Raw genomic sequence first — 17021 nt, forward strand, 5'->3', positions numbered from 1 at the left:
GGGGCCTAGCCAGCCCTCCTAGTGATTGTCGGGTGGGATGCTCAGCCACACCCACTTTAAGTTCACACCAACTGGATAATTTGAGTGTCTCCAGCTCTCTCTTGTTGAATGTGTTTTTAAATAATGTTTGAGTTACTTATGAAACAATTATTTGTTCTTATTTTTCCTACATTTCTTTTTTCTGGAAGAGGAGTCAGCAAACCTTTTCATGTTTTCATTATCTAGGGCTATTGTAACCGCAGAAATGTCTCAGGTGGATGACTTTAACAAACAGAAGTTTGTGCTCTCGTTTCGTAGGATAGGTGTCTGATTCAGGCTGTCAGCTCCAGAGGAAGGCTTTCTGAGGAAAAGTCCTTGTCTTCTATCAGCATCTGTAGGACCAGCATTTCTTGGAGATTTTATATATATATATCAACATCAGTCTTCCCCCGGGTTGAGGAGTTTCCTAGCACGAAGGTGCCTGGTCCAAAGGAAATGCTCTGCCCTTGGCTCTTCTGTCTTAGTGGTAGTCAGAGCCCTTTAACTTCTGCTCAGTTGTGTGATCTCTTTTATATCTCTAAAGGTATTTGCTTAACAGATACCCTAGTCCTAGAGATTGTACCCTGCCTCCATTAACATCTTAGAGGCCGGATTTACAGCACATAGGATAAGTACATCAAATTGCAAAATGGTGGATAATTGTATAATATTGAGAATCATGACCTAGCAGATTGACACAAAATTGGGGGGTGGAGGGGAAGGAGCGTGGACAGACAACATTCTATCTTCAATAGGCCCAATAGTAAATCTTTTCAACTTTGCTGGCCGTAGGCATCTCTGTGTTATTTTGTAGCACAAAAAAAGGGCCATTTGTAAATGCAAGGGTGTGCCAACAAAACTTTGTTTACAAAAGTAGGCAGCAAGCCACATATAGCCCTTGGACCATTGTATGCCTTCCAGTGCTCTAGAGCAGAGCTTCAACACCACCAGCAAGCTTTGCACCGAGAATGTCTGGGAGCACCCATGTGAGGTTCAGTGTGTTTGGGTGACTGTCAGATGGCCATACTGACCCCAAAGTCCTAAATCTCAGTGTCTCAGTCCCTTTTTAATGTAAACAGAGAAAGACCTTTTCCAGTGTGTGTGCTACATGAGGAGCTGTGTTACAGAGCTGATAAATGCTGTCTGTCTGTCTGTCTGTCTTTTGTCTGTCTTGGTGCTGCTATAATCAGAGCAGGTACAGCATCTGTAGTGCTCCCCCTGCCCAGGAGGTGTGAGCACTGTGATCAGTGTGCACCTGGTGAATTGCCACAGGCTGGACGTGCCTTTGAAGCCAGCAGGCAGGCCCCCTCATACGTGTGACTCGGTGGACTCAGCAGGAGGTTATGCTAATCTGCTCTCTCTCCTTTTCTCTTCTCTTAGGGACAGGTGCCCGGGGCTGCTCTTCAGAACCCTTTGACCATAATGGGGCCACAGACCAACCAACTGCCTTGCCCACCAGTAACCCAATCACCTCTGCACCAGACGCCCCCTCCCGCCTCCACGGCCGCTGGCATGCCATCTCTGCAGCACCCGACCCCACCTGGGATGACCCCTCCCCAGCCAGCAGCCCCCACGCAGCCGTCTACCCCTGTGTCGTCATCAGGACAGACCCCCACCCCCACCCCAGGCTCAGTGCCCAGTGCCACCCAGACCCAGAGCACCCCAACAGTCCAGGCCACAGCTCCTGCCCAGGTGACTCCTCAGCCTCCGACCCCTGTGCAGCCTCCATCGGTCCCCACCCCGCAGTCATCTCAGCAGCAGCCAACGTCTGTGCACGCTCAGCCACCAGGCACGCCGGTGAGCACCCCTCACAGCCCCATCACAGGCGAGAGCACCAGGAGGGCAGCCAGGTCAAACAGCCAGCTGTCACTCTCTGGTGCAGCCCCCAGAAGGATCTGTGCCACCAGTGGATCATAATTTACAGTGGCCCGACCCTGACATTGCCTCCACGGGGGAGCACTTAGGACAAGCCTCCCCGAGGGAACTCACTTTCAGAAGCTGGTAGTTTCTAAGCAGTTATCTCCAGGTCATCTCTAGAAAAGCTCAGGCTGTCTGGGATGGAACAGTGTGTTCCCCTGATTGGTTCTAAATGTGCCTCCCCGAGTCCCGGCCATTTCTCTCCAGCCTCAGGTCGGTTTGGTCCCCCTGCCTGGCTGTCAGCTTTCTTCCCAGACTGGAGAATCCCCTTTCTCCTTCATGAACTGAGTTGGCGGAGCAGGCTTGTAATCCTGTCACTCTCGGGCTGCTCCCCACGTACACCCAGAGCTCCAAGGCCAGTCCTGTTGCCACACCATTCTCGCTTGCTCCCTCTGAAGCTCGGGCTCCATTTTCCCATCAGTCTGCTCTGGACCTCTTCGCTGCATGAACTTTATTCTTGGGCACTTGGCTTATTTGGTCCATATTGATGTCACCGTGAACCCAGCCATAACCCCAAGATGGCATTGCATGTGTTTCTCCAACAGGACATGCTGGTTCCTCCTTCCTCCGTCTCTCCCTTTCCAGCTAGGGTCCCCTCCGGTTTAATGTTGCCTACATTTTTATTCAAACTCCATTGGCTAAGACTTTGAAATACTTCAGTTCTTGTAATGCTTCCTTCTCTTATTGTCAGTTTACTCCACCACTACCACTTGCCCTATAATTTCCAGCTAATTACATACTCTTTTTCTATATATTTAAGTATTTATGATTCAGTCTTTTATCCAAATCATTGATGTACTTTGTGGCGGAAATTCGTTTTAAAATGGGAGGTTCTGTAGCTGGCGTTGGAAACTTCTGGGAATGGTCTTCTGTCAAAACTCAGGACGTGCTCCTCTTTTCGCTCTTCGTTCTCTGGGGCCGGCTTCCTTGGGAACCCCGCTTGAACAACAGGCCCCACTTCTCTCCAGTAGGGTTCCTTGGTCGGGCAACACTGGGAGGTGTCAGCCAGAGGTTATGCATCTGATGACTTGTCGTGTTGAAGACCATTGATAGCATCTTATTTGGTGTCTCCACAGCTTTCCCAGGCAGCAGCTAGCATCGATAACAGGGTCCCCACCCCATCCTCAGTGGCCAGCGCCGAAACCAATTCCCAACAGCAAGGACCCGATGTGCCCATGCTCGATGTGAAGGCTGAGGTCAAGACGGAGGAGTCTGAGCCTGAGCCTCGTGAACCCAAAGGGGAGGCTCGGTCGGAGGTGGGTGCCCTACCTCAGGGGCACAGGTGTCTACATGAAGAAGTACCCCCAGGCTTCCTAGGGACACCTTGTAAATGCCCTGGTTATTGTTTTCAGCGTTTGCATCTGGGTCACCTGTTTTGTGTAGAAGGTTGGTTATTCATTCTTCAGGAGGAGGTTTGGGAATATTTGATTAGTCAGACGTGAAGCACATCGTGTGTATTTGACATCAGTGAATCAGCCAGCATCTCCCTGCCGTCCTTGTTTCATTGCCTGGACTGCAGAATGGGTAGCATCGGCCTGTAAAGAAATCCAGTTGGGCCACTGCGGAGAAAACTCCAGATTTCAGACTATTCTGAAAGAACCAGGTGCTCAGCCAGTATGGTGTGCCCACCCTCTCTGGCCCCAGTCTGCACCTGAGCCCTCCACGTCCTTTCTTCCTACTTCCCACCCTCCCTGCTGTCTCCACTGGCTGCCCGGGGCTGGATTGTCAGAGAGCTAGAACTAGCCTTATGTGAAAACAGCTGAGCAGGGGCCAGGCCGTGTATGAAATCTCCTCCTCTTCTTCTGTAAGCATTCTCACATGTAAAAGACTCTAAAACCAGGCCTGGTTTTTGCCCTGGTGCTGCGTACAAGTGCTGCGTACAAGTGTCTCTGTTGACAGAGGAAAGGTGAATGCAGCCCTGACGGGCATGGCTTCTGTAATGAGCCCATTTGGAAGTTTAAGAGCCTCCCCACGAAGCCAGGTTAGAAGAAAGGTCTTTGATACTCATCTGTTGTGACCTGCACTTTTGTTTTCTTCAAGATGATCGAGGGGGATTTACAAGGCTCTTCCCAAGTCAAGGAGGAAAACGACACAGCCGAGCCAAAAGCAGAGCCGATGGAGGTGGAGGACAAGAAGCCTGAAGTCAAAGCAGAGGCAAAAGAGGAGGAAGAGAGTGGTGCCCATGGCACAGCCGCCCAGGCCACGTCACCTTCGCAGCCACGCAAAAAAAGTAGGTCCTCGCTGCTTCCCTTTCTTGAGCAGAACAAAAGCAGTTTTCTCATTTTGTAAGTCCATGCAGAGGACAGCGCTAGAACAGAAGCACAGTCCAATCTCCCCCTTATCTTTCTTGCCAGCAGCCCCCCCCCCCCCCCCCCCACAGAACTTCTTTCTTTGGACACTGTAGCCAGCCCCAGAACCAGAGGTTCTGCCTGTGGAAGGGGAAGTTATGTCTCCTAGTGAGGCCAGCACAGTGCAGGAAGCATCTTCTGAGATGCTCAGGGTTGGGCGAGCTAGAAGGGAAGTTGGCACCTGTGTCTTTGAGCAGCAAATGAGAAGTTTCTAAAACATAAATAAGCCATTTAAAATTAATAGTAACTCTCTTACATGGCACCCGTAAACAGCATTTTTGGGGAGGTTGTTACTTAGCGAGACCTGAAAAATTAATTAAAGATGACCAAAAAACTGATTTGAGGAAAACTTAATGCCTTTGACGGTTCAAGTGTGTGCTGGACTTGGAGGTGCTGCTGACGCCATCAGGAAAGGTTTGCATTAGAAATGAAGGATGGGGTACTCAGAGGAAGGTAGCGATGGAGTGATGGGGAAAGGAGGGCCCAGTGACTCCCTAGAGTGGGTTTGGGGTACCTGAGTCCTTTGCATCAGAGAAGTGGGGAGTGTAGGGTGAACCTGCTGACAGTTGGTTGGAATTAGAGCCATGGTGAACTGAAGGAGGTAACAAGGAATTGGGAAAATGTCGATTGACGCTGGACCTGTGAGGCAGGAAGGGCTCAGGAAGCCCCCGTTCTCTGAGGAGCGATGCCAGGAGGAGGCCCTAGGGCTCTTGTGGTTCAGCACATCTCAAATGCGCTATCTGGCCAGACTCCTTTCCAGCACCAACATTTAGGGCCCCAGGGAGTTTTTGTTTGTGGTGTACATCAACCCAAGCCAACTGCCCTTGAGCTAGCTCTGACCCATAGCGACCCTGCTGCTGGTCAAAGAGCTGCTCCCTAGGATTTCCAAAGCCATGAATCCTTATGAAAGGAGAAGCCAGATGGCCTCAGAGAGCCTGGTAGGTTACAACTACGGACCTCGTGGTTAGCTGCCCAACACCTAACCCACTGCACCCTCAGGGCTCATTCGACCCTTATTTCCTGCCCAAGAACTTATACCTGAGAACAGATTTTAAGTACCCATTTAGAAATGCAGCAAATATTAGCCTCGTCCCCATAACTACCATTGGATTCATTTGGTACCACACCCAACCCCATCAAGTAATGATGGTTTCTGAAAGACCAGTTGGGTTGTGGCACCTGCACCCGCAGCCTGCTGCATGCTCTGTGGTGACAGTTTCTTGGAAGTGACTGCTTCTCTTAGTTTCACAGACCTCCCAGGTGTTGGCGTGCTTCATTCACTATGTAATGGGTTCGTTAAATCACACTTGTTCTTATCAGTAATATTCTCTTCAGAAGGCTCAATAGTTTTGAGAAACCAATGTTTTTAGAACTAAAGTTTTTGTTTGAAAGCCCACATTTCACCAGCGACAGCACACAGGGTCATTTGCCTTTGAAGGGACAACTCACTTTTCCAAATACTCGGATCTGAGTGATGTCTGCCAGATGTTGTTTGTTTTGAGTTTTGTGGTATTGCATGGAAAACAACAACCACTAAAAACCACCGCAGCTACTTCAGCAACCAGCAGTCCCGCTCTGGAACCAACCATTGCATTGCAGTGGAAATGGTTTACGCGGATTCCCACGTACTCACATGGAAGGGGGGGGCATGAGCGTGCATGCGTCGGTTGCGGTCTGATGAAATGGGCTGTTTTTACCACCTCACCAAGGGTGTGCTGAGGAGGGCTGGCGCTTCTTTCCTGGGTGTGTGGCCGCAGCTGAGGGCGTAGTGACTACGAGGTACAGTTTGGAGCGGCCACCTTGAAGGGTTTTCTGGCGGTGGGGCCTACCATCATTGCTTTTGCCTCATCCGTGCAAATGCCCACCCTCCGAAAACAGCATCGTGGATGTGATTGTGAATCACAGACGAGCCCTCGGCAGGCGGCACCACACCTTTCCACAGAAATTGAAGTTCTCCTCCACATTGGCTGAGTTGCGAGCTGGAAGTGTGATGAGAAGAGGAATTAGTAAAATTCACCATTTAACTTCATACGAATTTAAATGTCAGTTGCCCTACGTGGCCAGGGGCGACCCTATTAAGCAGCACAGGGTGCCCCCAGGGGCCGTACCTGAGGAACTGCAGGCGTGGCGAAGTGCTTTTTTGTCTATAAGGATGTGGTTTGGGGGCCTGCGAAGTGGAGTGTCCTCCTTCCTGGCACACTGTCCTGCTGGGTAGCAGAGAGCTGGGTTCAAGTGTAGCTTCTGACCTCTATCTCCTTCAGTTTGTTCCGAATCTCATTACATTGGACATAGGATCAAGGATGCTTTCCTCACACGGGTTAGGAAGGAATCAACCGATGATTGGGCGACCTGCTAAAAATCAGGCCCCAGTAAAAGGCCTATCATTCTGACTGGATATCTTGCCACCACCCCCCATTTAAGTGTGAAATCTGTTCTCATCCCTGGGATCATTCAGAAGCAAATGGCTGACCAGATTGGGCCTATAGATTCCAGTAGAAAAATGGAAATGCTCTTGATGAACTAAATCACCATTTTTCTAATAGAGGTATTATTCATGGGATATACAATACTATTTCATCTCTATACCTGACAAAGCGGGAGGAAAGGAGAGTTAGCCGGCAGAAAGCGTGTCTGGGCACCTGTGTGGCGTGACTGTTGGAGGTGTTTTGCTAGACCAGCCTTCTGCACATTTCTCCGCGTCACTCTCCAGATCTGGGGAGTGTGTGCTTGCAAAGGGCCCTATTTGAATGTTCCACATCCCAAGTGGGGAGTCAGGAAGCCTGCCGTCTGAGCTGATGGCAATGAACTCCCACAGAATATATCTATTTGTCCCTAAGAGGCCTTCCAAAAATTTGTCATAGAACAATGGAATAAAGAGATTGTGGAATTTCCCCCCACATTTTTGGAAGCAAGCGTGTGTGTGTAAATTGAAGGATCACTTACTGTCACTGAGTTGATGCCAACTCATAGTGAGCTTCCGACACTAACTCTTTACGGGAGTAGAAAGCCCTGTCTCTCTTCCTCGGAGCAGCTGGTGGATTTGAACTGCTGGCCTTGCAGGTGGATCACAGCCCAATGTGTGACCACTATGCCACTGGGGCTCCTAAGTTGAATCATATATGTAGGTGTGTATAGGTAGGTGGTAGGTTGATTGATTTATTTATCACTCGTTTGTCTTCATTGGCTTATTAATCATGTATTAATAATTTGGGTAAAGGAAGTTCCTCACAAGCTCTTTGAAGACACCTTCCTTTACTTGGCTCTGGGAGCCAGCCCAGGGCTGGCTTCATTGTGGAGCCCAGTGTAGACTGCTTGTACTGGAAACCCTTGCCTTGGAGAAGTAGACTCTCATTGTTGGGTTTGTTGCCCTGTGACCTAGCTGCCCTTTTTTCTTTTGAATTATGGTCCCGCATTTTGGAAGCCCTGCGCTGTAGCTTTAGAATGTCCACAGGCTCCTGGGGAAACCAAAGGTCCGGAGGTGCCAGGAAGCTGCGTGCCACGGTCAGCACTTGATGCTTCAGGAGAAGGGAAGGGGAAGGAGTCTGATTGGCGTGTAACCCAAGCCTCCCTGATCTTTTCTGATTTCAGTCTTCAAGCCCGAGGAGCTGCGCCAGGCCCTCATGCCGACTCTGGAAGCACTGTACCGACAGGACCCAGAGTCCTTGCCTTTTCGGCAGCCTGTGGATCCCCAGCTCCTAGGAATTCCTGTAAGTTCCCATGGTGCCCTAGTTCTCTCAGATTGGGAGGTAGCTGGCAGTGAACTCCAGAGTGCCATCTCTAGGGGAAGGCTTTCCTCTGGAGGCAGATCCTTGTCCTTCAGCTCTGCTTCCTGGTTCTCCGGAGATCTCCGCCATGTGTCTTGGCACCTCTCTTCTTCCTGTACTGCTTACTTAATCTCTGGCTTGTACAATCTCTTTTATATCTCAGGAGACACACTGCACACCAGCACTAGGTCATTAACATTACAAAGCCAACCCAGTCCCAAATCAGATTCTAACCACCTAAAAAACCTAGCACACTGCCACCAAGTCGATTACAACTTACAGTGACCCTGTAGGACAGACTGAAACTGGCCTTCTGTGTTTCTTTCTGAGACTTACATCACTAGAGATTTACAGGAGATGAGCCTCATGGTTCTCCCACAGAATGGCTGGTGGAGTCAAACTGTTGACCATGTGTGTAACAACCCAGTATGTAACTCAATACACCACCAGGACTCCTTGTACTCCGCCAGGCATAAAACACTAACCAGACTTGCTGTCATCCAGTTGATGATTCTGATTCATAGTGACACCATGTAGGATATAGTAGAGATGCCCCTGTGGGTTTCTGAGTATAACTCTTTATGCGAGTGTAAAGCCTCGTGGCTAGAAGCCCAACCCATAACCCACTACACCACCCTGCTCCCTCCTTACGAAGCATAGAGGTTAGAATTTACAACACAAATGAAAGGCTTCAACACGTTTGTGGCAAAATGGAGTTAGAATTTTTTGAGGGGGACCAAATTCAGTCCATAACTCATAGCAACAGGGAAGATTTCCTCAAAACTCTTGTATATCTGCAGCTTTATCTCTTAAAATTGGAGTAAAATAGCCCCCTTCCTTTGAAGATCTGCCTCTAATAAAAACTGGTCTTCGGGCAAAGTATTCTTGTACCTTTAGCTGACTGATGTTAAAAAAAATAAAAAGTGTGTGTGTGAGAGAGAGAGAGGATTGGAGCTCATTCTGTGGAGCACCCAAGGCAAGATGGGGAGGAAGACACCCTTCCATTTAGTGCCAGTCGCCTCAGGGGCCTCCCCTTAAGTCTGGGAGTTTGGGAGCAACTTGACCTACAGACAAGGGTGTAAAGAATTGGTGAGCGATGTGAACATACCTGTGTCATCTTACAAGGGCCGTGGTGATCCAGAAGATTCTCCTTTGCAGTTGGGTTTTGTTCTTGCTGGCATTTCGTTTTTCTTATTAGGAGTTCCTCTAGAACTCCGTGTTGTCTGGTGGAATGTTGGTTTTAGAATTCATTTAGATTGCAATCCTTATTTGTAGAGTTTCACTGCACAGTTCACCTAATGCTTTTTGCACACTCACTTTGCATTGAGGTTACTTGATCGCCTTGGAAAATAACAGACGACAATTTTAGCGGGGAGTTAAGGGTGATTCTTGGTCCCATGCCCCTTTCTTCCTCGCAGAATGAGAATTGTTCCAGTACCTTCTGTCTGGGCTTCACTTACTGTTTTCCAGGCTGCAGTTAGCATTTGGGGACCCACTAGACTAAGAGACTATTTTGTTTTCCAGGATTATTTTGACATTGTGAAGAATCCCATGGACCTTTCTACCATCAAGCGAAAGCTGGACACAGGGCAGTACCAAGAGCCTTGGCAGTACGTGGACGACGTCTGGCTCATGTTCAATAATGCCTGGCTCTACAATCGGAAGACGTCTCGGGTTTATAAGTTTTGCAGCAAACTTGCTGAGGTCTTTGAACAGGAGATTGATCCGGTTATGCAGAACCTTGGCTACTGCTGTGGACGCAAGGTACAATTCCACCTTCAGTGAGCTTTCCTGGGTAATCTTCCCCAAAGTGGTCCGAGAGTGGTGATTATACCACGATAGAGAGTCAGCCTTCTGATGGGGGTGCCCGATTGAACCCTCAGCTTTTGTAAAGCCATTGGTTGCCAGAAGATTTGTGACAGGAGACTCTTGTTGGGTGAGGCCTTGTGTTGCTTGGTAGCATTTCTAGCTGTAACTCCTCGGTCCACCATCTTTAGACCCACGGCCATACTCACACTGGCATGTGGAAATTGCCAGAAGTCTCTCTGTACAGTAAAGGAAGCCATTTCCCAGTTGAACCTTCACTCTCCAGAGTGAACTAGAACATTTCCATGCGGATTGATAGGATGTGTTTTTAGTATTTTCCCCCTTTGTTTTGCAGTATGAGTTTTCCCCGCAGACTCTGTGCTGTTACGGGAAGCAGCTGTGCACAATTCCGAGAGACGCTGCCTACTACAGCTACCAGAACAGGTAAGCTCGCGGGGGCCTGCACTGGTTGGCGGGAGGACATGGTGGCTTAGCAGAGGGAGGCAGGGCATAGCACTTGTGTCTTACTGTTGGCATGGTGGAAAGAGCCATGATGCCCATGTTTCTTGGTCATGCAAATAAGCCCACTGTTTGTCAATTGTAATGCTCTTTTTTTTTCCCCCCAATCCTTTTTAGCATAAAATTTGAAGCTTAAAAGTTGCTTGCTTCCCCACTTGGATTGGGCCCATTCTGTCTTTCTAAGATGTCACCATGTAAGCAAGAGCCCGAAGCTGAGAGTAACTCTGAGAAGGGCTGACATTGCCTCTGTCCCACTCCCACCCCCAAGATACTCGAAAATAAAATGTGTTTTGCCCGTTTTCAAAAAAAAATCTGTCTAGAGAATTTGGCCAGACTCTTGAGTTTGACAGAAAGACTTGGATATGTGTTCCTCCACCAAAAAGAAAAAACGGAAAAGGGGGAAAACCTGTCCTTATTATTTTAATTTTCAATTAGCGGCACAGCACGACCTGAGCTAGGGTGTGGAGTTAGGAAACGACTTGTTCCCATGTGTTGTAAAGAGGCTTTTGCAGAGGTTGTGCATGAGAACTATTTGCCCTTCCTTCTCTGAGTTGGCTGGAGAGAAGCTTGCCCACCGGAAGCAGAGGGAAGATGGGAAGCATGCCTTTAGCTAGGGGTCTCCCACACAAATGCAGCTTCCAGTCACACTCAGCCCATGACACGCAAAGTTATTTTCTTTCCTCAGGTCCAGTGTTAAATATTAGCATTAGGGACTGGCATTCCAACTCTTCTGATCTTGTTTGGGGAGAGCAAGTATATATATTCCCATGTTTCAAAGAGGAAAGATAAGATATTTGATCAGTGGGCCCATAGTTACCTGCACAGTCCTGAACCATTGCGATTTTTGAAATTCTTTTTCCTCCTAGTATTTTTCCTAGTTATTCTAAGTTTATTTTTCAACTTAACCATGTTGAACAGGTAACACAAAAATGTTTCCGGAAGGGTGTCTAAGCCTGGAGCCCCAGGATGCACTAGGGGAGGTGAAAGGACCTGTTGAGATCCCTTTCTCTTCAGAGCTTAATTTCCACCAGATTCCCCTTCTCTCAGTAGAAACATCTTAAGACAAAGCTGAAACGATCCCACAGCCCCATCCTGACACTGGGTTCTATTAGAAGTTCTGGCCCCGGTGCCTCCATTCACTGTTTTCCTCCTGTGGCCTTGAGCATGTCTCTTAGCATGTCCAGCATAGCCATCTTGCCCCTGGAGGCCAAGGGCACTGAATTACCCTAGCTGGCCACCGTCTGTTGCCTGACTCCAATGAGATAATGGCCATGAACCCACTAGCATGCAGATGCTATCGATGGTTCAGAGAACAGTTTAAAATACCCCAGCACCTTCAAAGGACATCCTTGCTCCAGGGGTGAGGGTGGGGGCACCAACTATGGCCCAGGGAGAAAGAACCTGTCAGTGCCTAGGTGCCACCCCCAGGCTCACAGGTGATTCCAAAGTGTGTGGGAACATTCTTGTTGGCCTCACCTGCCTGGGCTTTCTGGGCACCTGCCAACCTGTCTGGAGAGCCGCTCACATTAACGGATGGGATTTGAGGGTGCTGGCTTAGAAACCTGAACTTCCACTAAGTACTAATACAGCACTCTTTCAGAAGTTCGGACATTTCCATCTGTATTTTTAATGTAGAACGTCTTTCTTTTAACCTAAGTAGAAAGTCTTGTGTTTTCCTTAAGAGTGGAGACACAAGTACTGGAGGTCTGTGTTTTTAAACCGGAGGGCACACTGCTTCTCAGTGAACCTCCCAGGGCCCCTTCGCAGCCTGCATGGTGACATTCTCAGAATGCAGTGGCCAGGTTCTGGGTGGGACACGCATCTTAATCTTAGCGCAGCTTCAGATGATTGCTTTGGCATGTGTAGAGTCCCAAACTATTGGGGCTCTTAGGACAGTAAGAAGTTCTCCAGACCCCTCAACAAGTGAAAGTCTTACTTAAAGCCATGTATGCAATTTCACTTGTTTCCATACTTCTGAAAGTTTAAAAGTAACTCATGTTGGGACAACTTGTCTACAGATTTTCCAGCGATTTAACATGTAATGGATACTTTAAACAATCTGCATTTGAAAACTTACGCCATATATTTGATGACAAATTAGGCGGGAACTTGGAGCCAGCTGTAGGCACCCAGACACGCATCCCTTCCACAGATGCTCAGTGTCACCCTTCCATACCCATGTGCCCACTTTCTAGAAACGAGGCAGAGTGGCCTGAGGCTTCCTAACCTTGTCTGGAGAGCCAGAGTGAAATCTGGCCCCAACACCTGCCCCCTCTGCTTGCCAGGGGGGATGTCTGGACTCGTAACTCCTCTCTCTATTGGTATCTGCACTCTCCAAAGGGACTGAAGTTGGGGCACTGCCCTCTGCCCTGCGAGAGTATACGTGGGTAGTGTTCTCTGATTTCTCTAGCATTTGGGGGAGGCAAGCATTGAGTATATTAACTCTGTCTCTCGTGATTTTTCTATACTGGGAACTGGGTTGTAGAGAGTTTAGGTGCCCTCGAACACTCCAGGGTCTGCCACCGCGTCAGTCAGCGGTGCTTAGCTTCTCCATCAGCTGTCTCTGTTGAAAAATGGCGGGTTTAGGAGTCTTGCTTGCTGGATGTTGCTGGGCTACTTTATTTATTAGGGTGATCCTGCCCGAATGAAAACAAAGACTTAGTCCAAGATTTTGGATCCATTTGTTCCCACATGGAATCCTTGTGGTGGTTTCTCAAGTCCAGGTTTACATTTCAGGAGGGGAGCACTTGGCCTTAAAGGGATACTTTTTTGTATTCTGATTATTTCAGTAGTTTGATTTTACTTTCTGGCCACAGATATCAGCCCCCTTCCACACAGGGAAATCCTCTCTAATATATGATTTTCAAGTCTCACTAAAAACTTGGACAGAGTGGCACACAGTGAGAAGACATTTAATAGCATTCACTTACTGTATGTACTCGAGTATAAGCCGAGGGTTTTTTGTTTGTTTGTTTTTAAGCACACTTTTAATGCAGTTTTGGTGGTAAAATTAGGTGCCTCGGCTGATAGGCGGGTCGGCTTATACTCGAGTATACATGGTAATTTTTTTAAAAAGATATATTCACTTAAAATAGCAATGTCAATTTGGTACTTCCTGGTGCAGGTTTTTGCTCTTGATAGAATTGATTGACTTGAATTTGGCCCAAATCAGCCAGCCCAGCTAGAAACTCTTAGCAGACAGGCCCGCACAGGCTGCTTCCAGAGGATGCCCTCGAGCTGCGTAAGGGACCCGAGGGGTCCGTCCTGAAAAATGGTTGGCAGTCTACAGCTTGCTGGACACATCGAGGCTAGCAGTAGGCTGTGGGAGGAGACACGTGCGCGTGTGCACGCGTGTCGCCCTGCCACCCCACCCACCCTGCACTTACTTGTTGGTTCAGTGTGGCACTCTGAGTCTCGTGACAGTGTCTTTATTACTAATCGTCCTGGCCCCTTGTAGCTGTAGTCCTGAGCTCTGCACCCGCATTTACCTGTGCCCTCTGCTTGTCAGGTCTCTCTCTGTGTGCCCATCTCGTTTATGCAGCTGTCGCCGGCTTTTTTGTTGGTTTTTTGTTGTTTCATTTTTCTTTTCCTCCCCTCTTTATTCCCCCACCTTTCCAAGCATTTAATAGTTGTTTATTTGTTTTTTTAACCGAATCTGTTTGATGGCTTGAGCCCAAGCTCTGAGTGACCTGACCAAAAATTGGGGGGAGGGGGGGAATGGGTGATTTCTCAAATGCAGATTGTGCCTTACAAATTTCACGTTTTCCAATTTGCTGAATCTGGACTGCCGCCACGTCAGAGCCCCCACCCCCCCATACTGAGGCTCAGATTGACCAGCAGGTGGTCCAGGACCAGAAATTCTATACCCAAACCTGAAACATCTCAAGATTGTCAATACGTTTGTATATATTGTATAAATTATACAATATATCATAGCTTCTTCTTCTGTCTGTACTTATTGGTAAATGGCTGGAAAGTCTTTGACCCCGACTGCCTTTCTGTTAAATGTTTGTCTAGATTATGGATTTGGTTTCATGTGTATGGTAGCCCAATTAACCAAATGATTACGAGGAGAAAAGTCACGAGAGAAAATTCAAACCAGTTCTGGGCATTCGATGCTTCCATACATTTACAGAGCTGGCTTCATGCTGGAAACAAATTTCTGAACTGTTGCAGAGCATAATTTTGCCATTTGGAAAAATTAAAGTGATGAAAGTTTAAGTTGCCTTTTTTACGGCCTTTTGTTTGGACCATTTGGTTCAATGTCCATTTTTTCCATCTCGAATCCTGGAGCTGAATTCAATTTTCTCTAAGAGACGACAGGAGTCAGATTCCTAACTGGAGGCTCTCTTCAAAACTCGTCTTACCAGCTCCTTGAGAACGGCTGGTCTCCTGGAGCCGGATGGCCCTGTCGTCGTTAGGGTGATGGCCTGTGACGTGTGCAATGAGACCTAGCGCTAATCGATGCTTTGCCTTGGCTTTCTGCTCTGTGTTGTCTCGGTGTGTGCGTCTTACCTGTCTGTGCTATCTGTCCCCTCCCCGTTCTCTAACCCCACCCTGCCCCGCCCCTGTTCCTCTCATTGTGCTCACTGACCCACCAATCAACCAACAACGCCCCCCCTTCGTCGTGGTGATCTGCCCTGCTGTGATTGGTGGCTTCGTGGCTTGGGTGGCTGTGTGTTGTGATGGACCAGTTCACCCAAGTATGGCCTTCTCGCTGACAGGTATCATTTCTGTGAGAAGTGTTTCACAGAGATCCAGGGGGAGAATGTTACCCTGGGTGACGACCCTTCACAGCCCCAGACGTAAGTACCATCTTCTCCTGTGTCCCGGGGGCTGGGGTCTGAGGGAGCCTCTCTGAGTACTTTCCCCCTTTCCCACGATGAAGAGGCAAGGTCTTATTGCCGTCCTGGCTTCTGTGCCCATGTGCTTCTTCACAAAACGGCTCTCACGTTTGAACCAGGGCACACATTTATGCCGGTGGCTCCTCCAACTCTGGCACGGCCCACCCATGACATGAATGCAGGTTTTTCCCAGGTCTGGGACTTGCTCTTCCCGAGAGGTGGTCAGCATCCAGGGGTGCCTGCAACACATGGTCCACGTTCATAGGATAGGGCAGTACCCGAAGGACGGTCTCGTGTACAAGCCACGGCTTTACATTCAGCTTGGCTTGAAGTTACCGAGCCAATAGAAGGCAGATTAGTGACATGATTCCAATACTCTCAAAACTGAGTTTCAGGCCCCAGGTGTTAGCGTGTCTCCTTCCTGTTGGTTTGACCTGCCCACAGATTCTAAAACAGACCAGTGGTGTTCACTTTACCCCCACTTCGAAATGGCCTTGCAGTGGGTAGTAGAACAACTCCAGGCTGGCAAGGCAGTAGCACGTCTTCACATTAGGTAATCAGCCTATACTGATGGGCCTATACTCAGGACTCCTGAAACATCTGCCGGCCCCCCAGGGCTGCCAGTGCCAGCGAGTTTGCCCTCCCCAGCCTGAGCCCCAGTGTCCAGCCCTCTGTGAGCTTTCACTACTTGAGGCTGCCTCCTCCCAGTGAGCACCCAGGTCAATGGTCCCCCTCAAGTGGGTGCTGGCAAGGCTGCGTTGAAGGCAGCTTGTTAATGGGTGGGTCAGCTGGACCAAGAGCAGTTGAGGGCTGTGAACTCCCAGCCCAGGCCTTCCCTTTGTGAATGAAGTATTTCCTGTGGTGAATGCCGATGCTAGTTGGAAGGAAATGCCTTCCATGGAAGGAAGAGAAAAGAAAATGGACATGCTTTCGGCAGAAATAAGCTTTGAATTCATGCCAGCTGACCCTTTGCTTTCCACTTGAAGAACAAGGTGTGGAGAGCAATAAAGGGGAGCCGCTTGTTAGTTGTGGGGTATTGGCACAGGTCTCACCAGCTGGTACTCAACGGATAAACGGCAGTTAACTCGCGCCTTTTGTTTTTCTTACTAAGGACCATTTCAAAGGACCAGTTTGAAAAGAAGAAGAACGACACCCTAGACCCTGAACCGTGAGTCGACTGCTGTTTGCTTCCCTGGTCCAGGAAGGTCACACTGGGATGTGTCTCATGGAGCTAGACATGTAGAGAGGGGTTCTTTGGTACTCACACAAGTAGAACTGCTTCTCTCCCACACGCTTAGTCGTGGCTTAAGCATTGGGCTGCCAGCCAACCATGGTTGGTGGTTCAAACCCACCAGGTAGGGGAAGGCAGGCTGCTCATAGACCCAGTGGAGCCGTTGTACTCGGTCCCTCAGGGCTCTTGTGGTCCGAGTTGGCTCCAGTGGGACTGTAGGTGCCGTCCCCTCCAGTCACAGCAGTTTTAACGTTAATGAGTGAAGGGGTTGCACTTCTCAATCCCCAATAGTGACCGTCGCTTTAAGAAGCCATTGTGCACGAGTCTTTAGGGAGTAACTTGCCCACCATGGTGACCCTGCTGGTATTTGAAATGTCTGTGGTGGTGTAGCTTCCAGCTTCACAGCCACATGCAAGTCTCCACAGTGCAACACACTCACAGATTGGGGCTAGGGCAGCGGTGAGGGGAGGCAGCAGTGCTTGGCTGACTTGGCATTGGCTTCATTGAAGGGCCTTTACGAAGGGAGACCCTCTCAGAAACCGCATTCTCACCGGGAATAGCAGAACCCCGGGCC

The 17021-nt window shown here is 48.9% G+C and overlaps 1 protein-coding gene across 1 annotated transcript in view; it reads left to right on the forward strand.

Moving 5' to 3' along the window:
• LOC142462461 (histone lysine acetyltransferase CREBBP) overlaps positions 1 to 17021 on the forward strand; it is a 112360-nt gene that overhangs the window by 83293 nt on the left and 12046 nt on the right. The window contains exons 14-21 of the mRNA XM_075564358.1: positions 1399 to 1815; positions 3012 to 3191; positions 3976 to 4165; positions 7872 to 7990; positions 9572 to 9811; positions 10209 to 10297; positions 15097 to 15177; positions 16328 to 16384. Of these exons, the coding sequence (XP_075420473.1) occupies positions 1399 to 1815; positions 3012 to 3191; positions 3976 to 4165; positions 7872 to 7990; positions 9572 to 9811; positions 10209 to 10297; positions 15097 to 15177; positions 16328 to 16384 (1373 nt within the window). The remainder of the gene's footprint in view (positions 1 to 1398; positions 1816 to 3011; positions 3192 to 3975; positions 4166 to 7871; positions 7991 to 9571; positions 9812 to 10208; positions 10298 to 15096; positions 15178 to 16327; positions 16385 to 17021) is intronic.

The sequence above is a fragment of the Tenrec ecaudatus genome, chromosome 12, assembly GCF_050624435.1.
Source record: "Tenrec ecaudatus isolate mTenEca1 chromosome 12, mTenEca1.hap1, whole genome shotgun sequence".
NCBI lineage: Eukaryota > Metazoa > Chordata > Mammalia > Afrosoricida > Tenrecidae > Tenrec > Tenrec ecaudatus.